The sequence below is a fragment of the Oncorhynchus mykiss genome, chromosome 9 (assembly GCF_013265735.2).
Source record: "Oncorhynchus mykiss isolate Arlee chromosome 9, USDA_OmykA_1.1, whole genome shotgun sequence".
Taxonomy (NCBI): Eukaryota; Metazoa; Chordata; class Actinopteri; order Salmoniformes; family Salmonidae; genus Oncorhynchus; species Oncorhynchus mykiss.
Genome location: NC_048573.1, coordinates 52,722,122 through 52,749,896, shown reverse-complemented (window position 1 = coordinate 52,749,896; position 27,775 = coordinate 52,722,122). Strand labels below are relative to the sequence as shown.

The following is a 27,775-nucleotide window of genomic DNA, read 5'->3' as shown; positions in this document are numbered from 1 at the left end:
GGATTAAACAATCCATCACCTAGCAACTACTTTGCAAAGGAATTTGAGAGTCAAGCTCTGTCTACTTTCATTATTTATTGTACAGTGTAACTATGATTATGTGTGTGATATGTGTGAGAATACTATGCATTTAATATGGATTTTTTTTTACCTGTATCTTGTAGTTTTTTAAACCATGGTTTCACTAAAAAACTCCTGAATACTTTGTCAACCTGTTAGATTTTCTGGGTAGATATGTACCTTTCAATGCTGTCTTCACAATAGATGATTACAATACAGTGTGTCATTGATTTTGCAAGAGTCACACCTGTCTAGGAACATTAAGATTTTATGGACTTTATGTTCCTAGACACCTGTGGGTCCAACTCTGCGGGAAAATATTGGTCTTCTCCCTCTCTCCCAGCCATGTGTGAATCCTCACTCCCCATGCCGCCTCCCCGTACCCTGAGGCTCTGGTTTCACATTAGTGAGCTTTGAACCTAAAATCCCTCCGCTCTCTCTCTCTCTTTAGACATATATTTAAGACATAGAGAAAGAGAGATAGAGAGAGAGAGAGAGAGAGAGAGAGAGAGAGAGAGAGAGAGAGAGAGAGAGAGAGAGAGAGAGGGGGAGGGAGTAAGCTAGGGGTAGAGAGAGATGAAGGGAGGAGAGGGGGAGAGGGGCGAGTGAGAGTCACAGTGTATCCCTCTTAGACGATTGCATTTCTCCATTACAGTTTTTCTCAGTCGCGTACAAGCAACTTTTGGATCTGTATTGAAACGTATCTATAGCAGAACAGTAATGATCAAATCCTCACATACTTTTCCAAAACTTCCAATGTACAGCAAAGTGTCAATATAGGATTAAGATTGAATCTTACTACAGCGGCTCTGACGCTCGTCGGATGTGGCAGGGCTTTAAAACTATTACAGACTACAAAGGAAAACCCAGTCGCGAGCTGCCCAGTGACACGAGCCTACCAGACGAGGTAAATGCCTTCTATGCTCGCTTCGAGGCAAGCAACACTGAAGCATGCATGAGAGCACCGGAGGTTCTGGACGACTGTGTGATAACGCTCTCGGTAGCCAATGTGAGCAAGACCTTTAAACAGATCAACATTCACAAAGCCGCTGGGCCAGATGGATTATCAGGACGTGTACTCAAAGCATGCGCGGACCAACAGGCAAGAGTCTTCACTGACATTTTCAACCTCTCCCTGACTGTAATACCAATATGTTTCAAGCAGACCACCATAGTCCCTGTGCCCAAGAAAGCGAAGGTAACCTGCCTAAATTATTACCACCCTGTAGCGTCACATTGTTAGCCATGAAGTGCTTTGAAAGGCTGGTCATGGCTCACATCAACAGCATCCTCCCGGATACCATAGACCAATTCTAATTCGCATACCACCCCAGCAGATCCACAGATGACGCAATCTCAATCGCACTCCACACTGCCCTTTCCCACCTGGAAAAAAGCAACACCTATGTGAGAACGCTGTTCATTGACTATAGCTCAGCATTCAACACCATAGTGCCCAGTCACTAAGCTAAGGACCCTGGGACTAAACACCTCCCTCTGCAACTGGATCCTGGACTTCCTGATGGGCCGCCCCCAGGTGGCAAGAGTAGGCAACAACACATCTGCTACACTGATCCTCAACACTGGGAACCCTCAGTTTTAGCTTTGTCATTTAGGATATTGTATGTAGATTGATGAGGGGGAAAAGCAATTTAATCCGTTTTAGAATAAGGCTGTAACGTAACAAAATGTGCAAAAAGTCAAGGGGTCTAAAATTGTTTTTGGCTCTGTATCTGACATTTGTTCCCCATTGCCTGTCAGACTTACAGCTATTCAGTTCCTAAGTAGACAAGTATTATTTTAATACAATGAGACCAAAGTAAAAAATGTTGAGCTAACTGTCTGTGGGGTTTCTAAAGGCTGATAGGGTGAGTAAGGGTTGAACAATATCCTCTCAGTGATATACTATTCTACAGTGTTTCCAAACCCTGGTCCTCCAGTACCCCCAACAGTACACATTTTTATTGTAACCCTGGACAAGCATACCTGATTCAACTTGTCAACTAATCATCAAGCCCTCAATGAGTTGAATGAGGTGTGTTTGTCAATGGCTACAATGAAACTGTGTACTATTGGGGGTACTCGAGGACCAGAGTTGGGAAATGTTATGTTTGTTCCTTGTATAATGACAAACCGGTGTGTAGGTTTAACTACTTTTAATGAACATATACTTCAGCTAGAAAGTGTATGCACTTTTGTCGTGTCGCTGTTTTTGTCTTTGTTTCTGTTTTTCCTTCACGAGTTTGACTTTGTGAGCACCTCTGGGTGTTAGCAAGTTCTCATGGATGGGTAGATTCATTCTGATGCGACGTCCCATCAACATTTGTGCAGGTGATAGTCCGTTCTGCAGAGGTGCAGACCTTTGACAATTTTGACAGAACTCTCTGCTAAGCCGTTGGACCTTGGGTAGTTGGTGCTGGAGGTGTAGTGTCAGAATCCCCAGTCGTTAGCGGACGATCGGAATTTGGAACTTGAGAACTGCGAGCCATTGTCCGAGTACACTTCAGACGCAACCCCATGTCTTGCAAAGACTGATTTCAGGTAGGTGATTACAGCTTTGCTGGAGGTAGTTGTCAGTGTTGTTACTTCAGGGTAGTTTGAGTAGTAGTCGGTAACAACAATGTGACCTTTGCCATTGCAGTCAAAAAGATCAACTCCAACTTTGTAGTAGGGTCTGTTGGGTACTGGATGAGGCATTAGCAGCTCTGCTTGCTGCTTTGGCCTGTAGGTCAAACACAGTTCACATGAAGCAGTGTTCTGGCTGATTTCCTAGTTCATTTTTGGCCAGTAACATTACTTCTCGTGCTCGTAGTTTGCATTTTTCCTCACCCAAGTGGCCCTTGTGTATTTTCTGTAGCATTTCTTTGCAAAGTGTCATGGGAATGACAATCTTGTTGCCTTTGAACACAACGTCATCCACAATGGTGAGCTCTGCTCTGCACATCCAGTAATCCTGTATTCTCCTTGGACAGTTGTTTTTTTGTGCGGACCATCCTATCCCAGTGTTGGCCTGGGATAGGATGGATAGGAACACTGAATCTCAGTGTTTTTCTGTGTGTCGAAGCTCTCTCTTTTTTGTCAACTGCGGCGGCGAACATTAACTTTCTCGGGGTATAGATCATCTTCACGTCATACTTTTGCAGTCTGATAAACATTCTCTGGATTCTCATTGGACAATTATTCAGTGGCTTAGACATGATTGACACCAATGGTTGGTGGTTGTTTTTGTGGACTTCGAAGTCTTGTCCGTAGACCTGTTGATGAAACCTTTCGCACGCATATGTGCTCACCAGTAGTTCTTTCTCTATTTGTGCATACCTTCTCTCTGCACCTGTCAAGGCTCTGGACGCATAAGCGACGGGACTTAGACCAGTTGTAAATGCAACAAGTACTGATGTTCTATCATATAATAGGTTGACAATAATTCTATTACACAATTTCTGATATATCACATGCCTTTTATTTTCCTGCATAAGTAAAATCAGGATTATGATTATTGCCATTCATTCCAAATAGACTGTTTTGGATTTCTCCCTGAACAATATGTCTGCCATTTTCACCACAACCTGTGGATTCCGTTCCATATTACCTTTTTTGTGTGTGTGTGCGTGTGTGTGTGCGTGGGTGTGAGTGTGCGTGTGCATTTGTTTGTGTGTCTGTGTGAGAGAAAGAGAGTGAGACAGAGAGAGAGCGAGACAGGGAAAGAAGAAGAGACCAAAAGAGAGAGAGACATAAAGAATTAACTAAAATAAAATGGAAAAAAAGAAAGAGAGAGATGTATTCGATTTGATTTGATTTGATTTGATTCGTTTTTACAGTGCCAGGATCTTTAGGGTTGTTTCTAGGCTGAATGGTTGATGATGCTGAGCAGTGATGTCATGATGGTAGGCAACACCTGTCCTTGTAGTTGCCCCTGTAGGCCTATAGTGGTCTGCAGTTTGCTGAAGTAGGCATGTGAGGCATGTCTGACCCTTCTCCATATGCTACCGGCAATAGAAGGGCAAAGAAGGGGTGTTGTGTCAATAATGTGTTCGGATGGCTATGTGTGCGTGTGCGTGTCTGTGTGCATACACGTAAGACTGTTACTGAAAGTAAGAATGACACAAAGTTGTATTGTTGATAGTTGTTGTAGTCAGTTGTGGAAAAAGTACCCAATTTTCATAAAGTAAAGGACTTCAGTAAAAGTAAAAGTCACCTAGTAAAATACTACTTGAGTAAAAGTCTACAAGTATTTGGTTTTAAATGTACTTAAGCATCAAAAGTAAAAGTATAAATCAAATAAAATGTCTTAAATTAAGCAAATAAGACGACACAATGTTCTTGTTTTTTAAATTTATGGATAGCCAAGGGCACAGTTCAATACTCAGACATAATTTACAAACTAAGCATTTGTGTTTAGTGAGTCTGCCATATCAGAGGCAGTAGCGATGACTAGGGATGCTCTCTTGATAAGTGTGTGAATTAGACCATTTTCCTGTCCTGCTAAGCATTCAAAATGTAATGAGTACTTATGGATGTCAGGGAAAATATAAGGAGTAAAAAGTGCATTATTTTCTTAGGGAATGTAGTAAAAGTAAAAGTTGTCAAAAATATTAATAATAAAGTAAAGTACAGATGCCCCAAAAAACTACTAAGTATTTTTACTTAAGTACTTTACACCACTGGTTGTAGTGTTGTAGAGTGGTACTTTTGCTCTACAGCAATTTATCTTATGTACAGAGCTTATGTAGACGAGGAGAAACAGGGTTGGTGAATATTTTTGCTTACATCATTACTTGGTAAGACTATTAAACATGAGACAATGCTCAGAGGGAAAATATTTCAGAGCCTTTTTGATTGAGCTAAGTGATGTGTTTCTACTGTATGTCTTTCAACCATGTCATCTTCTCATCATAACAAGGCTTGTGTACTGTATTGTATGTAACATAGTGCCAAATAAGGCTAGGGTTACAAAGGAGGACATGGTAAGTGTGTGTGGCTAGAACCTGCAGATGAGGAGGTATCAATTCACACACACACACACACACACACACACACACACACACACACACACACACACACACACACACACACACACACACACTCAATTTTTCATGCTGCTCTGCAAGTGAAAACGGAGAGTACATTTCAACTATTAGGTGACCAAATACAGCTGTAACTTCCATTGAGGCGAAAGGGGCGCGATCATACAAACAGGTGTCGTGGGTGCTAGCCATGTGGGTGCTAAGCTAATTAAGGGTCAATGGGACTTAGGTAGTTAGACAGTGCTGGGGGAAGAAAGTAGTGTGTATGACAGCTGTCTTTGGAATGGCAGTTCATATCAAAGCTTGTCACTCCTCTAGCCCGTCTCAGAAAGCTTGTTCCTGCTTGTCTGCTCTCTTTCAACAGCTCCCAGTTCCAAACCACAGAGAAACCTGTATGTCTTTTCTCAAAGACAGAATGATGAAATTCTGTGAAAAGGTTGGCATGTGAAGTGTATGGGTTTGAGACGGCAGTGATTCAGTGAAACCCACGAGCAGAGTCACAGTTAAGTAACACATAATTTCAAATGGATATTTTGGTATTGCTGTGTCAAGACCAGACAAGTTGCCTCCCAGGAGACATGTCCAGTGGTGTTGTGGATGTTGGATTAAGCTGTTATGGAGTCCAAAGATCTTAGTCGGAACACTGTGTCCCAGTGAGTCTGTAATTTTGTGGCGTAAATCACATTTTTGTGTAAAAAACAGACAATAAACCAGTCCATGATAACTGCCTAAACCACGGTTAATCCACAGTGTACTGTAAATCAGAATGGAAGCAGTTTGAGAGGTAGAGTTGATTTTATGAAATAACATCAAGTTTTTTTGTATCCTCCCCGATGTCAATTCACTAAACACCTGACTTTCTACAGTAAATTCCTAGCATCGTGCGACAGTGATATCAAATCACACTTTGGCTGTCTTGCGATGTGAGAAGAAAATTAAACTTGCGATTGTGCTTGATGCCACAGTGGTCACCACAAACTGTGACACAGAAAGAAAAAAGGGAACTTTTCAACCAGCAATAAACAAATACATGGGTGCAACGATCCAGTAAATGTTGGTGACCCTTCCTAGCCCTGCACAAAACCCCTCTTGAGGAATTACAAAATGAAAAATAACCTGAGGTGACTTTAATCCTGCGTCACCATCTACCTACAGTAAGAACCCAACAGATACAATCTCTCACACTCGTACATTGTCACTGGCATATTGGATTTCAACTCTATAGCCAAAATAGAAGGGGGCTGTACTGTCTCCACAGAATTGAAAAACCACAAAAACACTATTTTATTTCAACCCTGAAAGTGAAACGAGCACAATCGACATCACTTCCACAAGTTCCTCCAGAGCCACATTCCATTTCATTACCATCCAAAACCGACTGTGACGAAACAGTAGAAGAAAACAAGAACTTAAGAGAGGTGATGAGAAATCATGTAATACATATCTGCTTGTTACTTGTGTTTCAGGGGCCTTATTCACAAAGTGTCTCAGAATAGGAATGCTGATCTAGGATCAGTTCAGCCTTTTAGATCACAATGAATAAGATTACATGGACTCCTACTCCCCTCCAATAGCTCTCCATCCAGGGGCGCTGCACTGCGTCTGACACTGTGTCCCTCTGTGTCCCTCTGTGTCCGTGTGTGTGTGTGTGTGTGTGTGTGTGTGTGTGTGTGTGTGTGTGTGTGTGTGTGTGTGTGTGTGTGTGTGTGTGTGTGTGTGTGTGTGTGTGTGTGTGTGTGTGTGTGTGTGTGTGTGTGTGTGTGTGTGTGTGTGTGTGTGTGCGCGCGCATACACGTAAGACCGTTACAGAAAGTAAGAATGACACAAAGTTGTAGTGTTGATAGTTGTTGTAGTCGGTTGTGGAAAAAGTACCCCATTTTTATAAAGTAAAGATGCCTAACCAATGAACAATAAATTATCTATTCTACTCTGAGATGCTTGATACATATGGCCCCAGATCAAATTTCAGCCTGGTAGGAAAGGAGATGATGAAACCAGATGATAACAAGTTTTTATGTATTTATGTTGACTCTGAGTCACCTGGTAAAGACCCATACCTGGAGTTCTCCCTTCCTGTCCCAACCTAAGAGTCTACTCTACAACGTGTACCATGACCCTTTAGAGTTCACAATTCCTCCTGTGGCATTGTATTGGGGTATTGACTGGAGAAAGTGGAACTGTCACGACTCCTACCGTAGGTGGCTCCCCTTCCTGTTCAGTTGGTGCTCGGCGGTCGTCGTCACCGGCCTACTAGCTGCCACGGATCCCTTTTTTCCCCTTTTCTGTTTATTGGTTTCACATGTGTTTAGTTTAGGCTGATTGGTTGGGCTTTATTTACCAGCTGGCCCGCCTGCTGGTTGTGCGGGATTATTTCGATGTACATGTGTACACGGCTGTATGTCATGGTTGTCCGTGTGTTTGGATTTTTGCTGGACTCGTTAAGTCCCCCGTGTTTGGGGCATTTGTTTTGGTTGGCGTCTGTTCACCGTTGTGGTGCATTAAAAGTTAGCGCTACCCTGAACTCTCTGCTTTCTGTGCCTGACTTCTTCCCCACTACACCCCAGGCGTTACAGGAACTATCACCTCATCCTATTCCTTTCTCTGGTCCTATCATGTTTAGATGATAATATTGACCTTTTTGACAAAAAGGCCTCCAGATGTGAACTCACTTAAAGGAAAGGCTCTTAGATTAAGGAGTTTACAGAAAGGCTCCAGTCTATGTTACTCTCCATAACATTTTGCATTCAATTGCCCATTACTAATTAAATGCAATAGCCGTAAATACCATTCATTAACTGATTATTGCAAATAATAAAAGGAGAAAATAGAACCAAGATTGGTGAATACCACCAAGATTGGTAAATATTCCCAAGATTGGTAAATACCAGAAGCTTATCAGGAACTCACAACAACATTAAAACCTCTACAGGATCAGTGTCCCCCAGCTGGACGGTTGAGCTAACATAGGCTAATGTGATTAGCATGAGGTTGCAAGAAACAAAAAAAATCACCAGGACATACACATATCTGATATGGGCAGAAAGCTTAAATTCTTGTTAATCTAACTGCACTGTCCAATTTATAGTAGCTGTTGCAGTGAAAGAATACCATTCCATTGTTTGAGGAGAGTGCACAATTATGAACTTGAAAATGTATGAATAAACCAATTAGGCACATTTGGGCAGTCTTGATACAACATTTTGAACAGATATGCAATGGCTCATTGGATCAGTCTAAAACGTTGCACATACACTGCTGCCATCTATTGGCCAAAGTCAAAATTGCGCCTGGGCTGCATTTCAAAGATCATGGTACAAAATACATTTTAAAAAATGCATGGGTTTTTCTTTGTATTATCTTTTACCAGATCTAATGTGTTATATTCTCGTACATTATTTCACATTTCCACAAACTTCAAAGGGTTTCCTTTCAAATGGTATCAAGAATATGCATATCTTTGCTTCAGGTCCTGAGCAACAGACAGTTAGATTTGGGTATGTCATTTTAGGCAAAAATAGGAAAAAAAGGGGCGGATCCTTAAGAGGTCTTCATCTTGACTTACAACTTAAGACATTAACCTCAAGTCCCACTTTCACGCCTGAGTGATTTAGTGCTTCTAACCCCTTTTAAACATTATGTGATTCTCCTGTCTTATCTGGAGTCCTATGTGAATTTATGCATGCTCCCTCTAATTCTCTCTCTCCCTCCCCTCCCGGAGGACCTGAGGCCTAGGACCATGCCTCAGGAGTACCTAGCCTGATGATTTTGGATTTGTCTATTTCTTCTGCATCCACCGATACCAACCATTAGCCTGTGCAATTGAAGGGTGCTGAACTAGAGCAGTGTTTGTGAGACAAGGGTAGATCTTGAAAACGGTTCTTCTCACAACAACAACTGTAAAGTCTGAATGGTTTGAGCTGCAAACTATACTGAACAAAACTATAAACACAACATGCAAACATTTAAAAGATTTTACTGAGTTACAGTTCATATAAGGAAATCAGTCAACTGAAATAAATAAATTAGGCCAAAATCTATGAATTTCACATGACTGGCCAGGGCACAGCCATGGATGGGCCTGGGATGGCATAGGCCCACCCACTGAGGAGCCAGGTCCAGGCAACCAGAATGGGGATTTCGCCACAAAAGGGACGTACTTCCAAATTCTGTAAAATGACGTTGGAGGCAGATTATGGTAAAGAAATTAACATTTAATTACTAGCAACAGCTCTGGTGGACATTCCTGCAGTCAGCATGCCAATTGCACACTCCCGCAAACTTGATACCACTGTGGCATTGGGTTGTGAGACAAAGCTGCACATTATAAAGTGTAATTTTGTTGTTCCCAGCACAAGGTGCAACTGTGTAATGATCATGCTGTTTAACCAGCTTCTTGATATGCCACACCTGTCAGGTGCATATATTATCTTGGCAAAAGAAAAATGCTCACTAACAGGGAGGTGAACAAGTTTGTGCACAAAAGTTGAGAGAAGTAAGCCTTTTGGAACATTTCTGGGACTTTATATTTCAGCTCATGAAACATGGGATTGAGTAAATGTTTGTATTACTCATCAATCTACACACAATATACCATAATGACAAAACAAAAAACAAGTTTAGAATTTTTTGCAAATGTATAAAAAAAATTAAAAAATGAAATTTGACATTTACATAAGTACTCAGACCCTTGTTGTAAGTAAGAATGATGGAGAATGAGTAAGTAAGAATGATGGAGGCCACTGTGTTCTTGGGGACCTTCAATGCTGCAGAAATGCTTTGGTAAGTTGTAGAAACATCTCAAGGATGATCAATGGAAACAGAATGTAATACATTTGCAAATATCATTATGGGGTATTATGTGTAGATTTCTGAGGATTTGTTTTATTTAATCCATTTTAGAATAAGGCTGTAACGTAACAAAATGTGGAAAAAGTCAAGGGGTCTGAATACTTTCTGAAGGCACTGTATGCAGTTGCAGCATTGTTATAAATGCATTTTTATCAGGTTCATGGTAAACTTTATTTGTATATTGACATTTGTCAATAAAACTCATGAATGAAACTGTTTATGTCAAATTGTTTTGTGTTCTACTTGTAGCCCTGGTTGTCCTGAAAATAAAATGTTAAAACACTTCAATTCAGCTTTTTCACCATGGGAGCCCGGGGACCAATTGCCAACAACAGTGTTTACTCATAACATTTATTTTCTCCACTACCATTGTTCACAAAAGTTGGATTTAAAGACTGTATGTAGCTGTGGTGTTAGCCGTGCTCACGCTATCACAAAGGCGCAGTGAGGGGGTGTTCTTTTAAAACATACTCCCTCAAATTACTCCATTTTAGACAGGGACCTGGAATTCTCCATACCACCCTATTATCAAGTCCTCCCACACACAGTCAAGGGAGGGGTGAGCCATGCCGCTGAAATCTCCCATCCCAGAGTATCCACAAGTCAAACATGTAAAACGCAGGCTGATCCCCCCAAATGAGGAGCTTACTGAACAATGAACATCCCATTCATCATTTGGGGTCACAATTCACTCCAGGGCACATTTGCTGCTCCCACTCTAGACCTCTTCCTAATGGTTCAGCCTAGGTCTTGCAACAGTTATTGTTCAGACAATTAAAATGTCAATCTGAGTTCTCCAGTGGTCTTAAGGATTATTTTCTGTTGCATCCAGAGCCACATTTACAGATTGTTAAGCAGCAATGCTGTAGAATCACTGATCCCATTCTTTTATTTTTATGCCTTTGCATGACGGAACCTGATTGGGTAAGGTGATCATTCGGTCATAAAATGGATGCCTGCATCACCCAGGAGGATGGTCCACATTGATGGTAGATGAAGTGAGTTTACCCCTACATCATGTAACTTCAGGGTATCTCTTACAGACCCAGAGGAAAGCATTTCATAAATGCATTCCGTAATCTTCCTGTCTAGTTGTGTTTATCATGTGTTGAAATGTGTCTGTGGATAATACATTCAGAACAACATCTGCATGGAATGTCATAGCAACAAGCCAAAAAAAGAAAAACAAGAAAACAAGCACTTATCAGTGTCAGAAAAAGCCCAAACCAGCATTTTCAACATTCTTTGTATTTTCTTTTAATACCTACATTTGGCCTTTGGAATGTAATGTTTTGGGCTAAGCATTCAAGAGACAGACTGAAAGATGAAGTTGGTTTAGCAAGCATTAAGGACGTATAACTTGTATCCTTTGTACTATAGCTGCTGTTAGGAGGGGGGTGAGGAGAGGAGCAGCATCTTAAGTTTCCACCCTGCTTTGTGTCCTCCCCTCACACTGTGTCCCAGCACAGCATCTCTGCTTCTTCTCATGCTGGGCCTTAATTAACATTCCTTGTCTTAGCCTGTCTAGGCACTATAAATTGCTTGCGCTTCACGTCTTTTCGTAGTCACACTCCCTTTTTCCTCCTATAATGAAAAGAGAAAACGTCATCGTGTCATGTTTTTGCAAAAAGTTTTGCATTAAACAATTGATGTTTATGTCAATTAGCCATGCTCCCAGCAGGCTTTGCGGGGCCAATAGGAAAAGATGAGCCTCAACCACTTGACGCTTATGTCAATACATCACAGTCAATGGGAAAAGATGATTGTCACAAGGTTGATGCTTATGTCAATAAATTTATGGTCAATGGGAAAATATGACTGTCAATACATGACATTCAATGGGAAAAAATGAGTGTCACAAGGATGAGGCTTATGTCAATACCTCGCATTTAATGTAAAAGAAGAGTGTCACAGGGTTGCATTGCATTCAATGAGAAAAGATGAGTGTCAACTAGAGGTCTTCACAGGTCCACCCAAACCCGAATGCCAGATACCTGACCTGGATCCGAGCGGGTCTATTTAACTACCGTTGATTGACCGAGTGGACCCAAATAAGATTCATTTATTGACTTATATATGGCCTAACCAACATCTAAAATCCTATTCATTAACCAAAAGAACAACTTGGCTGATAAACCTAATTTCTTTTGTCACTCCAGTCCAATCGGGTCTGTTGTAGACCGGGTCTGGGTTGGGTCTTGGTTTAGTTGTCATCGGGTCCATTCGGGTTCTGGGTCTGATTGTCCTTGGGTCTGTCCTTGGGTCAAACCTTTTGACCAAAGAAGACCTCTAGTGTCAACCAATTGATGCTTATGCCAATACATTGCATTCAATGGGAAAAGATGAGTGTCACAAGCTTGATTGTTATGTCAATACATCACAGACAATGGGAAAAGATACATGTCAACCAATTGATGCTTATGTCAATACATTTACAGTCAATGGGAAAATATTTGTCAACCTATTGATGCTTATTACAATACATTCCAGCCAATGGGAAAAGATGAAGAGAAGTATGTGGAGACCTGCTTGTCGGACATCTCATTACAAAATCATGGGCAGGCTTTCCCGGGGAATTGCTTCCATTCAGCCACAAGAGCATTAGTGAAGTCAGGCACTAACGTTGGGCAATTAGGCCTGGCTTGCAGTTGGCGTTACAAATCAGGGTTGAAGTCAGGGCTCTGAGCAGACCAGTCAAATTCTGTATGAACCTCACTTTGTGCACGGGGGCATTGTCATGCTGAAACAGGAAAGGGCCTTCCCCAAACCGTTGCCACAAAGTTGGAAACACAGAATCCTCTAGAATGTCATTGTATGCTGTAGCACTAAGAACTAAGGGGCCTAGCCCGATCCATGAAAAACAGTCCCAGACCATTATTCCTCCTCCACCAAACTACAGTTGGCACAATGCATTCGGGCAGGTAGCGTTCACCTGGCATCCGCAAAGCCCAGATTCGTCTGTCAGACTGCCAGATGGTGAAGCGTGATTCATCACTCCAGAGAACGCGTTTCCACTGCCCTAGAGCCCAACGGTGGCGAGCTTTACACGACTCCAGCCGACGCTTGGCATTGCGTATAGTGATCTTAGGCTTGCGTGTGGCTGCTCGGCCAGGGAAGCCCATTTCATGAAGCTCCCGACGAACAGTTCTTGTGCTGACGTTGCTGCTCTGTGAGATAGTGTGGCCTACCACTTCGGGGCTGAGCCGTTGTTGCTCCTAGATGTTTCCACTTCACAATAACAGCACTTACCGTTGACCGGGGCGGCTCTATCAGGGAAAAAAATCGAATGAACTGACTTGTTGGAAAGGTGGTAACTATTTTGCCTGAATACCAAGCGTCACTTCTGGAGGAAACCTGGTACCATCCCTACGGTGAAGAATGGTGTGGGGATGTTTTTCAGCAGCAGGGAATGGGAAACTAGTCAGGATTCAGGGAAAGATGAACGGAAGTACAGAGATCCTTGACGAAAACTGTCCTTCTACAGGACAATGACTGTAAGCACACAGCCAAGACAACGCAGGCATGGCTTCGGGACAAGTCTCAATGTCCTTGAGTGGCCCAGACAGAGCCTGGACTTGAACCCGATCGAACATCTCTGGAGAGACCTGAAAATAGCTGTCCAGTGACGCTCCCCATCCAACTTGACAGGGCTTGAGAGGATCTGCAGAGAAGAATGGGAGAAACTCACCCAAATACAGGTGTGCCATGCTTGTAGCGTCATACCCTAGAAGACTTGAGGCCGTAATCGCTGCCAAAGGTGCTTCAAAAAAGTACTGAGTAAAGGGTTTGTATACTTATGTAAATGTTATTTCAGTTTTTTATACATTTACAAAATGTTTTGTCATTATGGGGTAGTGTGTTAATTGGAGGGGGAAAAAACAATTTAATAAATTTTAGAATAAGGCTGTAACGTAACAAAATGTGGAAAAAGGTCAAGAGGTCTGCATACTTTCTGAATTTACTGTATAGGGTACATGACAGGATGGCGTTTTGAGGCTGATAATGGGATGAAAGAGCAGAGGTGTGCACTCCCTCAGATATCCATTTTGAGAACCTCCATTTTCACAACCTCAGCCCTTCTACATCTCTTTGTCTCCCTTTTCTCTCTGATACGATATCCTGTTATGAAAAGTTCTGTATTATTTCATTAGGCATGGGGGATGAGTGTTTCAATTACCAGAAACCACAGTTGACAATTCAGGAAGAAGCCATTATTTAGGAAATATAGAACATCCTTGTAGGTTGAAATTGAGGGCTATAAAACCATGATGTACAGTTGGGGATCTTCGCTACAGGCAGTCTCCCATTCATTTCCCCCTTTTCAGTACCTCCAAATATGAGTCCCCCGCAGGCCTGACTGCCAAACATTTCCATAAGTAATTCCTCACCACTATCTCACCATTGACATTCCTCTGAGGATTCTCCAGTTGCTTTTGAATGTTACAGGAGCAGCAGGAAACCCACATTTTCAGGCACGAGTCTTAAAATTCTCCAAACCATGGAGACCTATAGCCTCGGGGAGGATAAGTACAAAAGTGCAACTTTAACTGCCCTTCCCTTGTGCCGATTCCCAATTTAGACATTTTTCAGTCACTAATCTTCAAACTGCTTCACAGAAATTCAAAATATGGCTACAGATTATCAGATACAAATGTCTGACTTGCAAGACTAAGAATTCAACTTCTCTACGCTCTCTCCTATGCATGTACTGTTGATTTTGTTACGGCAGTTGCCTTGTGTATACATTTGTGACAGTTCTTAAAAAACGAATTTATGAGAGGTATTTGCCCACATAAACTTGGATTGTGAACTACGAGTGCAGATACAGGACTCAAAACATAAAATGGCCATGGTAGGCTTTAGGCTACAGACACGTGCAAAATGCCTATGCTGACATCTTGTGACTTCAAGGTGCACTGCAACATATAGTAATAACATTATGATAAACTGTTGGCATTATATTATCATACAGTAATGTATCTATAGTGGAACAAGCCATACCAAGACAACTGACACAATCAAGAAAACGCCAATCGAGAGTGACAGACCATTTAATGATCTGTAAGTATGTTAAACAACCATTTTACAGTTTAAAATGTCCTCATAGAGGAACAGCAAAATACACTAATTATGAAATAAGATTTGATCAAAAGACAGTTTAAGATTTTTTTGTTGTATTTAGTTGTCATTTGTATATCAAAATTAAGTGCCTTCAACATTACCATGAGAGTATTCAGCCTGCAGTAATTTAAATATTTACAGCACAAAAACTGAGAATCATGGTTTACTTTCTACATCGGTTCACAACTAGCTGAGTCTCTTTCAGACTGCCTTGTTTCGTCACACAAATCAAAATATGAGGACACTGAACGGAGACAGTAATACGGGAAAGTACACAAGAGCACAGATTGGGAACATGAGTATTTACAGCATTGGCTCAGGGAGACACTAGTTCAGAGAAAGGAAAGAGAGATGGACAGTTTACACATCCATTCCTGGCATTGTTTAAAGTTTAAGTCACATTTGTTGCCTCATGGATTGGTTTCCCCTTTACTTCTTCAAGTTAAGCATGCTACAGCTGTCATTTAGTAATTTGCTTTTTGACTTTGGGAACACATATTGGTATCCAGGAGTATTTTCAGGGGAACAGTAGGGGGCAGTGGAGGACACAAGGAGAGAGAAGGACTATGCTTACTAGTTTGCTAAACTGTATCCACAATTCAACATCAAATAGAACTGTTAATGGTAGTCAATGGAAATGAGGACATGATTTCACAATGGAGTAGCAGTAGGCTGTAACAGGTTGGGCTGATGAAGAAAATATAATCAAAAACAGAGGCTATTACAGTAGATCTGAGTGACGAATACAAATTCAAGTATGAAAATAGGTTCAGATTATTTAGATACATTGTGGTGATTTTTCCTTTGAAAAATACATTTTGGCACATAATCAATTCTAAAAACAAGGGTTCATAAATGTCACTGAACTGAGTTTTGTTGGGGTCCTTGTCAGTTGCCACCCCCCTCCCTAACATTTTAAAAGTGATAATCTGTCATGTAATCCACTTGGTCTCCCTAAATCTTTTTATTCTTTAAACATTAGACTTGAAAAGGAGGCAAAAAAAATTCTATATTCTTTAAATATATATTTAGTCCCATGTTGAGGCATGTACAACTCAAAGTTCCCATATAGCTTCCTGGGGAACATTGAGGAAAGCTGACTGGAAATGAAGTAGATTAAATTGGCAGATGGTAGAAGAATAAAAGCAGTACAAAAGATTGGTCACTGGAGCATGTCTATTATATGTGTCCTTTTTTTCTCAATCTGTAAAAATATCATGTTTTTTATTTACTTATTGATTTTGTTTTCTCAACATAGAAAACAATTCCGACCAGTCATTCTGCAAAAAAAATAAAAGATCTAACATTATTTAGATAAGAGTAAAAACATCCCTTAGCCATCCTTCTAATTTAGTTCCCTTGTCCCCTTCAATACTTAGAAAATCAAGACGCAATCCAGTTAACCTTCAACAATGGCAAAAGCGAAATGGATGATCATAGAATTGATCATCAAAACTCCTAATCCACCCTTCCGTATGCTCTCAGTAAAGGCAGAGATTTGTGGAATCAGAGGTCGTAGGATGATTTAAGGACTCGGTGAAGAGAAAAACATATTTTAAAAACAAAAAATGGTTAAACCCATCCAAACTGAGGCATTTCCAGTTTTCTAAACTGGATGAAAGTCCTAAAAGGCTGGTGTTGGCTTGGTTCTGGTGGGTTCAAGAAAATTGAGTTTTTTTATGGAGAGGTATTACACGGAGGCAATGACAATCATGAGGTGAGGGGAGATGCTGGAGATACTGTTGAGAAGGTCGGGGGCAAGCCGGCACAGATGGCTCTCTGAGAACTCACACGGTGGGAAAATCTGCACCACATATGCCGGCTGGGGAAGGAATAGACAAAACACATGGTTTGAAGTCAGTTCAGTAGCATACTGCCATCTCCAACTAATGTTTACTTGAATACAGAAAGGAACAGGTCTGTTTGAAAATGGATGCTTACATGGCATAACAGTCAATGCACAACATACCTGATTAGAGCCGGGGTTGGGGACGTTGATGATCCCAGCTGCCTGTTTTTTCTGTAGGTAGGTGATGAAGCCTCCTTTCAAGAGAAGGGTCTGGCTGTGAACGTCCTCCTGATCTCGTCCACATGGCAGAGCTAGCAAGAGGCAGTAGTCATTCTCCACCTGTAAACAACAACCCAATCAAATCGGTTGAGCTTTTCTACTGAAATATTAAGCATGTTTACATTCACAGTTGTAATGAGAACTAGCTGCCTGAAAAGAAAACATCACCAATGAGCGTCCTAAGAATCGTGATAAAAATGCATTGTTTTAATGGCGAACAGCTAGCATCTCACCATCATCCTGCGAGCCACGCCCTCCAGCTGGGACGCTTCCAGTCTCATCCTCTGTGCAATGCGGAGTGGGGCACCTCCCTCCAGGGGCGGCAGTGAGTGGTGAGCCAGCACATTGTTGCCAGAGACAAAGTGGAGCTGCACGGCAACTGAGTCACTCTTCAGTGCCAGCAGGCCTTGCCACACTATGGGGTATGTCTGCACAAACAAAAGTAGAGCAAAGACAGGTCAGATAAATAGGTTAAATCTTAAGAACAAGCAATATTACGTAAACTGATTATTATTCTAATCTTACAAATGACGACTGAATGTCTTCAGTATTGCCCCTCTAGTAATTGTTCTAATTCCCATGATCAGCCTCATTACCGTTAAAAGCTGCACCATATCGACGGACCGGTATCCTGAGTGCCCCAGTTTACCCTCAGGGCGCAACTCCGAGGAACTTGAGAGGGGTGCTGCTGGAGGGCTCGACATGAAGACTGGTGGGCCCTTCTGCAGAACTAGCTCTTGCTTGTGGGAGAGAGCCATGGGAGATGTATAAGAGGGTGAAATGGTGTCCCTCTGTATCCGGGGCATGTGGGATAGGTCCATGGAGGTTGTGTGACGGAGGTGGGAGTTGTCCGATTTGGTTTCACATCCTCCACCAAGTGACCCAGCAGATAGTGACTGAGACAGCATTCCCCTGTGGCTGAGATCAGCATCCTGAGGAAACAAATAAAAAACTAGATGTTTAGAAACATAAGTAACAAATAGGACTACAGTGCTGCATGCATAGAAGTAATCATGTAGGAGAGAAACAATGTAATAGTAAAAGTCAATCCTAACTGAAAACACTTTGGCAAAAACACTGAACAGATGAAAGCTTTAAAACTAATGAACTAAATGTAAGCATGAATGCATTGTTCTCTGACCTGGGAAGGTGTGATGCCGCGGGAAGCCAGGTTAAATCCCATCGAAGAGTGACTGGAAAACTGGGAGTGGAAGCCCCGCATATCCCTGTACACTGGGAAGGAGCCAGCGCCGCCTGGATGAATCAGCTGAACCCCTTGAGGATGATGATGAGGAGACACCATAACAGGGACGGATGAATGGACCCCCATGATCCTGCTGCTCTCGGTATGAGGTGGGTGAGACATATTTGCTTCCAATGGTTTGGGAGTCTCCTTCCCCATCTGTGTCATGCCTTTTCCAACCAAGGGACTATTGGAAGCAGCAGAGATGTTGGTAATTGAGGTTGCTCTTGCCTCAGGAGTTCGTGACTGACGTCCCTCTGCGATGGTGTGCTCTCCTAGCTGATGGTGCATCAGGATGCGCATGTCCCGTATGTCTCTGATGTCTCGGGAGGCCATGCTGTACTGGTCCAGACATAGACCTGCGTGATGCAGCCCTCTCCGTTTCTCTGCCTGCATCATCATCACATCTGATTGGAGCTGGGGTGTAGAGGATCTGCACAGCCCCTGGTGGTAGTGCCTTATGTCCTCCTCGACGCTGCAGTCTGAGGCTCCCCGAGTGGGGCCCACGTGGGACTGCACCACCATGTCTCTGATCACGGCTGGCATGTTGGAGCGTTGAGGGGGCCCAGTGTGGGAAGATGGTAGGAAATCCGTCCGTCTTCCGTAATTCATTCCAGAAAGGTGTGGGGTGTTCATCCTGACCTCACCGTGAGAGAGGCGACCCATAGACACTGACTGGGTGACGCTATGCGACACTGGGGTCATGATAACAGACTGCTCTGGGTGGGGGTGGTGCATACTGGAGATGTACAGAGACATCTCAGGCATACCAGGATGCAAAACCATAGAGCTGCCATGGGGGGACATTGAGTTGCTGGGAGGGCAAACTTTGGCAAAAGGTGAGTGGCCTGTTGTTCGAGGGGAGTAGGGCTCTTGCTTGAGGTGTGGGACTGACTGATCAGTTGGGGTACTGGGACTAGGACTCATACGGTTTCCAGTCAAAGATGGGTGATGTGGATTCATGATTGGACTGAGGTTGGATGTCTGGTGTGCCTTTGCCATATCCGCCAGCATTGGTATAGATTCTACTCCAAGCCCTTTCTTGTACATCAATACTTGAGGACTTGTAACCGGTTGTTGAACCATCTTTGGTTGAATCATCATTACTGTGCTACCCTGAAGTCCAGTGTGATATGACGACTCTGACTTGTCAGAACCAGGACTCTCCTGCTTAATAGTGGAGATGACAGGCTGAAAATTGTATGACTGGCCAGTTAAGAGTACCCCAGGGTGTCCGTACCCTGTGGGTGTCAGGGGTCCCTTGGGGGTGGAAGGCTGGGATGGAGTAAGCGGTTCTTGCTTAATCTGAGATTTAGAGACAGACTGCTGGAACTCTATGTCAACTGCACTGGCTGGTGGGATCTGGCTAATTTTGGCGCTGATCCGTTGAGGTCCCTCTGTTTTTTGCCCTGAGTAACTTAGTACTACCACACCCTGTGATGTATTCACCCTGAGGCCAGGACTGGAGTCTGTGTTGTAGGGTGTGCTCTCAACTACCGACCATCCTCTGCTGTTCAAATCCTCTGCCGCATCCACTCCATGGTAACGATTGTTCTCATTCATACTTGATCCGAATTTCTGTTTGGGTAAAGATAGGCCAGCATTACGGTTACTTAGGGAGATTCGAGGTGCTTCCTCAGTATCATAGGGCATTGGAATCCGGCTGATGACAGAGGTAGTAGGCGAAGAAATTACTGAATGGACTATCTTCTCTCCAAAGTTCTGCTGGGTCTCTGTGAGCGGGGAAGGTTTTTGAAAAGTGGGATGTGGTATCAAAGGCGAGGTTCTGTCTTTAAGATGCTTGTTCCAAGCGGTCATTGTGTCAGACGAGTTCTCATTCTCTGACATGCGAATGTCTGTCAGCGTTGTCGTTAAGACTGTAGTAGGGATGGCATTGCTGTTTGATGCTGATACATATTTGGGCTCCATGAGGATCTTTCTTAGAGTGCTGGAGCTAGGGTCAATATCCGATGCCTTAGTATCAGGAGGCATGGGTGGATTTGCTGACTGGTTCCCAAGTGCAGTTACTGCTTGTGCAGAGGGAGTGACTACATTAACTTGAATTGCAGGAGTAGCATGAATTCTACTTTCTTCAGATCTGGGAAGCCAGTCTGGTGAAACAGGCATTGTGCCGGGGTGGGGTGGAGGGACATTCAATTGGGTTGGATATGGTTTGAGCGCAAGGGATGAAGAAAGAGCAGGGGCTACTGCTGATAGTTGTAACTTTTTGAAATGAGGAGGACTCTTGGTGCTAGCGTGAAAGGCAGATTCTTCAGGTACGGGTTGTTCCACAGCAGGTTGTTCTGCCTCCTTAGGGGTGTCCACAGTCATGGTGCATGTGACATCCACTGTTGCTGTAGCAGTAGCTGCCTTAGAGTTGATTATTTCCATGTCTTCAGGAATGGACTCTGTTGGCTTGATAGGGGAGGTCTCAGCTTCTGGTACATCTTCAGCAGTCTCTCCCTTCCTGTTGATACAAGCCTTTCGTCCCCTGGACCTCTTTGGAGTCTTAGCTCTGACTGCTTTCCCTGTTTTCTTGGGTGTTTCTGGTGAAGGGGAATCATCTTGGGCAGAGGCCCCAGAAACAGATGATTCAGAGGCTTTAGCATCTGGCATCAAGGGCTTGACACTGGGAATCAGAACTCCCATCTCTGGGTCTGGGTCAATAACGTGTTTTTCTGGTTCCAAAACATAATCGGCAGAGGGGGAGACCAGGGGCTCTGGGGTAGGAACAAGTGCAGTGTAAGTGGGAGGAGCTGTGAACCCATCTGTATCAGTAGGTATGTCTTCAGCAGTAATGGAATCAATGGCAGCAGCCAGTTCGGTTTCACTGGCAGGATTAGCAGACTTCTCCCCCTCCATTTCTACAGTGACAGGGGGCAGTAGGGTACGCGGCTCTGCAGGTGGTTCCTTATAGGGTTGAATAGGTTTCTCAACTGTAAGTTTGGCAATATTCTCCACTGCCCGTTCCAGTTCCATCTGACGTGCCAAAAGAGTGGCTGCTGGGTCCACCGGTGGTTCAGGGTCTAATAGAACTTCCTTTTCCTCTGGGCTGAGTTCTGCTGCTTCTTTCAGATACTGAGTCCTTGTTTCTTCTTTATCTGGTGTTCCTGGTTTGGCCTTTTTAACAGTGGTCTCAAAAGATTCAGACTCATCCTCCCCAGAGCAAAGCAACCCTTTCACATCATCTACGCTTACACGAATCTCAAAGTTTCTCAAGCAATGCGATTTATCCTCTGTCACCAATTTGGCATTTTGTGTCAACCTTGGTGCTTTTACTTTCCCACTCTTTTCAGATTGTTGTCTTTTCTCTACATGGGTAGATTCTATCCTCTCAATGTCCCCTTCAGATAACTTTTTTGCAATTTGATTAGTTAGATCTTTGTATTTTTGTGTTGGTAAGCATTGCTTTGCTTCCTCTAATAATGTCCCTGCTTCTGCAGACTCATCTTTTATTTTGGGCTCAGGCTCTTCATTATTATCACCCGACTTCGCTCCTGTTGATGTTGCACTCTCAGATTGTTTGTCTACTCTACTTGCTCTCCTGCCAACAGAGGTTCCAGTAGGTGAAGACACTTGAGCGGTCTGCACTTTCTGCATACGGGGTGAATGCCACCCCTCAGACATTCTTAAACCCTCTCCAGTGTTCACAGGCTCTTTGATATCAATGTCTTCCTCGGTTGCTTTCTGTGTGTCTCCTTTTACTGGTGACACATCTTCCCCTCGCCTGCGTGACTTGGATGGGCGACCTCGCCTTGTGTTAGTAGATGTGTTCAATGTGTCCTGCTGCAGCTGCTGCACTGGTTCTTTGTCAACACCACGTTTACGTGTGGCGCGAGAATACTCCACCACCTCTTTACCTGGTGGCTGGGCCTCCCCTTCAGATGGTGTGGCATAAACAGACCGAACATTTCGGCGTCTAGTCCTTCCGAGGAATAGGCTTGATTCATTCTCAGGGTCAAGGACATGAACTGGTGACTTGGTTATAGGCTCTGATGATATTTCTCCTCGTGGAGATGAAGACCTTTTCAATTTCTCTCTGTCAATTCGCTCACTCTTTCGGGTAACTGGTTTCTCAGAGACAACTGTTTTGGGGGGCTTCAGGATTTGTGTTTCGGACACATTTGGCTTAGCCCTTTTACTCTTGGGTTGTTTGCAAATTGGCTTTGCTGGTTTAATTTCAGCCTCTGAAACTAGCATGTGAACCTCATGGGAAGCTTCAGATTTCTGAGGTGTATCAAAGTCCTTAGAATCTGGTTTCCGTGGTTGGACCTCCATCTTTACCATGTTCATATTCTCTTCAATCTTAGGGGAAGCAGAGCAAGGGAATTCGGCAGCCTCTACATCAAAACAACTTAATGAGGCACCAGGAGTGGGAAGCTTATCATCAAAGAAAGACGCATGATCCACTGTAATATTGCTCTCAGTTGTAACTTTGGGTTCACATAGTTCCTCTCTAGGTTCAACTTTAACCTCAGCCTCTGAAAGAACAGACCGTAGGGGTGTGATTAAAATCGAGGATGGTGGTTGGATCTCTACTAGTGGAGGAGATTGGGGTGGGGACAAATCACGATTATGTTCCACTTTTTCCTCTTTAATCGGTGAGACAGTCTGTTCAGATGAGGAAGTTAAAACAGCCTCTTTCTCCTGCTGTGGCAATATCTCTCTGGGTGAAGGAAGAAACAATGAAATTGGTAGGATGAGAGAAGAGCCGACTGATTTAATATCAGCCTTCTGCATGAACTCTGAAACTTTGGAAGACCCTTCTTGTTGTTCATTCTGAACTTCTCCTTCACTCTTATCAACCACATCAACGTTTTCAATTTCTGGTGGAAAGTGGTCCCTTGAGGTCTCCTTCCGTTGTTGAAGCTCTAGAAAGCGGCTATGAAAAAGCACTATGGGCTCTTGAAGGTCCACTCCTCCTGGCTCAGGTTGTCCTTCGACAGAATCGTGTTTGGAAAGATGTCTACCAAATCCCGACTTAGGATCTGGATCTTTGCGCTCAAGATGTTGCAATCGCCGTGAATCTTGCTCAAAGATTGAACTATGAAGAAAACGAGAGGCAAACAGCTCCTGCCGTTGCTGATCCTCTGCTTTGGGGTCCTCCTTTTTGGCATCCAGTTTACCTTCAGAGTCAGTATGAATCTTCTTCTTCTTCATGTACCAAGACGGGATAGGTCGTGGTGCAGACTCTGCCTTTTCTTTGTCTGATCTACTGTGAAGACTTGCAAAGCAAGAGTCTCTGTCAAGAAAGGACCAATTATCCTCCCTTGAGGAAGACAATGACTTGGCTCGCTCAAGAAGTGCTTTTGTGTCTGGAGTTATAGTCTTGTCTAATGCAAAAGAATAAAACTTATTCTTCTCCAGGGAGCCTGAGAAATTCAGGTCTGTCAACCTTTCTTCACGTTCCCTGAGGATAGAGGACAGTGAAGTGTTGGGCTTAGTGGAGTGGTTTTTGTTCTCCCCATCATGATCTGAATCTGACTGTACTTCTCCAGGCTCTAGTTCACGCACAAGACGTTTGCGAATGCTTTCACGTTTCACAATGCTACTGGGGAAGGTCATGTCCATTCTGAGGAAGTCAGATTTGATTCCGCTCTCCCATCGTTGAAGTAGCTCCTCATCACACCCAAGCAATGCTGTCTTAGACTTAGGAAATTCTGTGTTCGGGGAACTGAGACTATTGGGTGTCACGTCCAAGCTGTATTTCAATGAATCTACATGCGAGTAGACTTTGTCCTCTTTTTTAGGAGAGTCTTTAGTCTCTTTATTGGTAACTGATTGTGATAACTGGGAAGCATACACTTCATTTGAGGAAAAGTGACCAGAGCCAGAAAAGGCTGTGACACTCCGGCAAAGGTCTTCATTTAATTCCTGGGAAGACCTGTAGTGTCGTTCTCTCTTAGCACTTAGCAAGTCAAAGTTAAAACTATCAGATTTCTTACGTTTGTTAGATGGAGAATCATGTGTGACATCTTGACGTGATTTTCCTACCTCATGCAACAGACTGCAACGTTCAAAGTCCTCTGTGTTGCTGCCTTGTGGGCTTTCGGTTTTATCTGATTTGTCAGGCTCTTCTATCTTCTGCCAAAGCCATTGGCTCTGGTCCATTTGTTTTTGGCAGCTCTGAGAGTGGTCAATGTCAGACTCAAGTCGTTCCTCAGTCTCCCCTCTGCTTTTGTATAGTCCTACACCCTGCCCACCATTGTCTTCTTGCGGCTGTACCTTGAATGCGTCTTGGTCAAGACTCCCATCATCAGAGATTTTCATGAGACTTGAACTCCTCTGGATTTTTGATCCCCAAAACTCAATTTTCAGACAGGGTGGGTCTAATGGATTAGATTCATCTTCTGTTGGCTCTCCAAGTCGTGACTGAAGTTCCAAACTGAGTCCAAGGCCCATTCCCATGGAGACAATATCAGACTCTTGTTTATCTTTAGGACTGAAAACAGTAACAAGTCTCTCAGATTTAGCCTTGCAATGCTCTTTTTTATGAACCCCTATTTGCAATAGGCTCTTGTCACCCTCATTCTCCTCCTCAGCTGGCTTCCTGAGTCCCAATCTACCACACTCTTCCTCTTCCTGACTGGCCCTCTTCAGTCGATCGGTCTTCAGCATCGATTCTTCAAAACGCCTCTTTCGTGCAGCTAGACGGTCAACATCTAAAGAGTTAGATCCATCAAACCCAGGGCCAGCTTTCATATGTATTTTGGCTTTCATTTTAACATCATTTTCTACAACTTCAACCAGTCTTGCCATGTTTTTGTCTTTGGGCACCTTTCTATGCTTGATTATATCTCCTTTTTGAGGCTTTATGTGAAAGGGAGGACTGTTCTGGTCACTTGAGGGTGGTTCAAGCCGAATACTGTCATTCCCATGTTTTTGTTTTTCTAGGACAGCATGACCAAGCGATTTTCCTTCCTTCTCCTTCACACGCGTTAGCTGCACCACACAAGGTGGTAGGTCTAGCTGTCCTTTGCCCGAGCCTTCTTTTTCCTTAGGAGGAAACTTGCTGACTTTGGTTCGAAGGCCTGGACTACCTTCTCTTTCAAGTTCAGGGTCCGTCTTAGGCGATGGAATACTGGGAGATAGCAACTTAAATTTCCTCAGCTTTTCGCCTTTCTCCTTTTCACCCTTCTCCTTGCACCCGGCCCGCCTTTCCTTTTCACCGCCAATACCACGTTCAACTTCAAAAGATCTCTCCTTCTCTGGCTTATCACTCTTATTATACTGGTCAGGGTGTTCCTTGTCAGGCTTGTCAAATCTTGGAGGTGAGAGTGAACTGCAGCTGCCACTTTGCTCTGAGGATCTACAGCAAATGCGGCGATCAGAGTCACTTGGTAGACGCTCAGAGAGAGAGGGGGACACTGTAGGACTGACAGGGCGATTAGGGTGAGAAGGGCTCTGGCTGTGTTCAATTGTCCTCCGCCCATGGTCACGTTCACGGTCTGTTTCAAAGCGCTCCCTCTCACGCTCCCTCTGCAAGTAACTGTATTTGCGGATGTCCTGCTCATAGGGGTCTCTGTGATCTCTGTATTCACGCGGGTCATCAAAGTAACGTGGGTCATAGAAATCTCCCTGGTATGGGTCCCATTCAGTGTAGGACTCGCGGCTCCTGGCAGGTAACTTGCGACGGGGGTCTTCTATTAAGGCTCCTCCAGGTGTTCGCACATTGTTGTCAAAGAATGGCCGTTCAATTGCAAACTCATATTGAGGCCTGCGTTCATCACTGAAAAACACAAAAATATACACAGGAACCAAAATCATTATTTATATATCATTTATATCATTATTTTTCAAATGGGGGATCTGTGACAATAGAAAACTAGAGCTAAATTATACAAACCTTCCTTCAGATAGGATTTCATAGAAGTCGCGAATGTCCTGCCCAGATGCCTGCATTGAGCGATAGAAAGCCATCTGACTTTCCTGATTGGCAAAGTCCACCTGCAAACACATGGAAATTGATAAGGCGGACAACAATTATTGTTTGGACTATGGTCTTCAATCATCTGGCCTATTCCCCCCAACGACAGGCATTCTAGTTCAAAATATGTTTTTTCTGCTGACCTTAATTTTGTTGCCACCAATCTTCCAACCCTTGGTCTCTTTGACAGCGGCCTGTGCATATTCAATGTTTTTATACAGGATAAGGGCCATTCCTTTGGGTCTGTCAAATACAACCTGTGGTGGGAGGGGAGAGAAGAATGACATAAATTTGGTAAAACTATATGATCCTTTAGATAACATGTGGAATGAAATGAAATGTGTCATGAGAAAATGGCTTAAACAGGAATAAGCAGCAGGCTTACCTTGACAACATGTCCATAACGACAGAAATGACGAGTGAGATACTGCTCTGTGATGTTGGAGGCTAAACCATCCAACCAAACACAAGTTGTGGGCATGCTTTTTCCAAATCCCAGCTGTAAAAATAGGGATAAATAACATATCAACAATATTATCCTGTTGGCAATACTCCTGTCACTACTATCAACAACTAAAATCTCAGTTGTACATTCAGAATAAGTGTTTTGTGTAAAATGAGAGTTATAATGCTGTCCTCACCTTTAGCCTATTGTTGCAGAGGTACTCTCCATCCATCTTCGTTATGGCCTTACAAACACTGCCAATGTCACAGTACTGTAGAAAGGCATACTGAGGGGCACCATTAACTTTCTTGATGTCAATATCCTATGTGAATGGAAAGGAAGGCAACATTAAATTTATAGAGGCAGTGTTGAATTAGGCAATTCCTCCTCACAAAATCTCCTCTGCAACATGCAGAATGTATTTTACATACCACTATCTCCCCAAAACGCTGAAAGATATTGAGAAGGTCATGGTAGCTGGTGGTCTTTTCCAGGTTGCCAATAAACAGAGTTCGTGTGGCTTTGGGGTGAAATTCGTCTATCCTCTCATCCAGAGGCCGGTACTCATTCTCGCTTTCAGTCTCTAAAAAGAGAAATTCATGTTTTCATAAACCTGTATAAATCATGTTTAAAAAGGTAGAGCACAGATATTTTCCTGGTCAGGTTAAGTGGTTAGGAAAAACTCAAGCCACTTTATATACCAGTTGTGGACGCACCAGGGCCATTCCAGATGATGACCTCAATTTGCATGCCAAAAAACAGCTTCCCCTTTGATGCGCCAAGGGCCTTCTCCTGGTCCTCTTGCTGGCGAAAGAACACAAGTCCATAGCGCTCCTCTAAAGCTCCATGGATTTGCACAGAAGTCACCTTCCCATACTTCTTGAACTCATGGAACAGGCCATCCTTCAGACTTGTATCTGAAAGAGGGAAAAAAGACCATATAAAAGCTTGACTAAATACTTTCAGGTGCATACAGTGCACTCGGAAAGTATTCAGACCCCTTCACTTTTTCCACATTTTGTTACGTTACAGCCTTATT

At 43.3% G+C, this 27,775-nt stretch overlaps 1 protein-coding gene across 6 annotated transcripts in view; it reads right to left on the bottom strand.

Annotated features, from left to right (window-relative positions):
* Positions 1–14,967: 14,967 nt before the first annotated feature.
* The window catches only part of LOC110532368 (msx2-interacting protein), a 42,254-nt gene continuing 29,446 nt past the window's right edge, over positions 14,968–27,775 (bottom strand). For 4 of the 6 annotated variants that reach the window (XM_021616211.2, XM_021616212.2, XM_036988308.1 and 1 more), the window contains 11 exons: positions 27,438–27,653; positions 27,168–27,319; positions 26,933–27,058; positions 26,677–26,790; positions 26,435–26,548; positions 26,211–26,311; positions 18,263–26,093; positions 17,718–18,053; positions 17,355–17,549; positions 17,023–17,181; positions 14,968–16,875 (listed from right to left, as the gene is read on the bottom strand). In XM_021616211.2, coding sequence (XP_021471886.2) covers positions 16,744–16,875; positions 17,023–17,181; positions 17,355–17,549; positions 17,718–18,053; positions 18,263–26,093; positions 26,211–26,311; positions 26,435–26,548; positions 26,677–26,790; positions 26,933–27,058; positions 27,168–27,319; positions 27,438–27,653 — 9,476 coding nt within the window. In that variant the 3' untranslated portion in view covers positions 14,968–16,743. The remainder of the gene's footprint in view (positions 16,876–17,022; positions 17,182–17,354; positions 17,550–17,717; positions 18,054–18,262; positions 26,094–26,210; positions 26,312–26,434; positions 26,549–26,676; positions 26,791–26,932; positions 27,059–27,167; positions 27,320–27,437; positions 27,654–27,775) is intronic. The other 2 variants (XM_021616213.2, XM_021616214.2) reach the window with 1 other exon arrangement.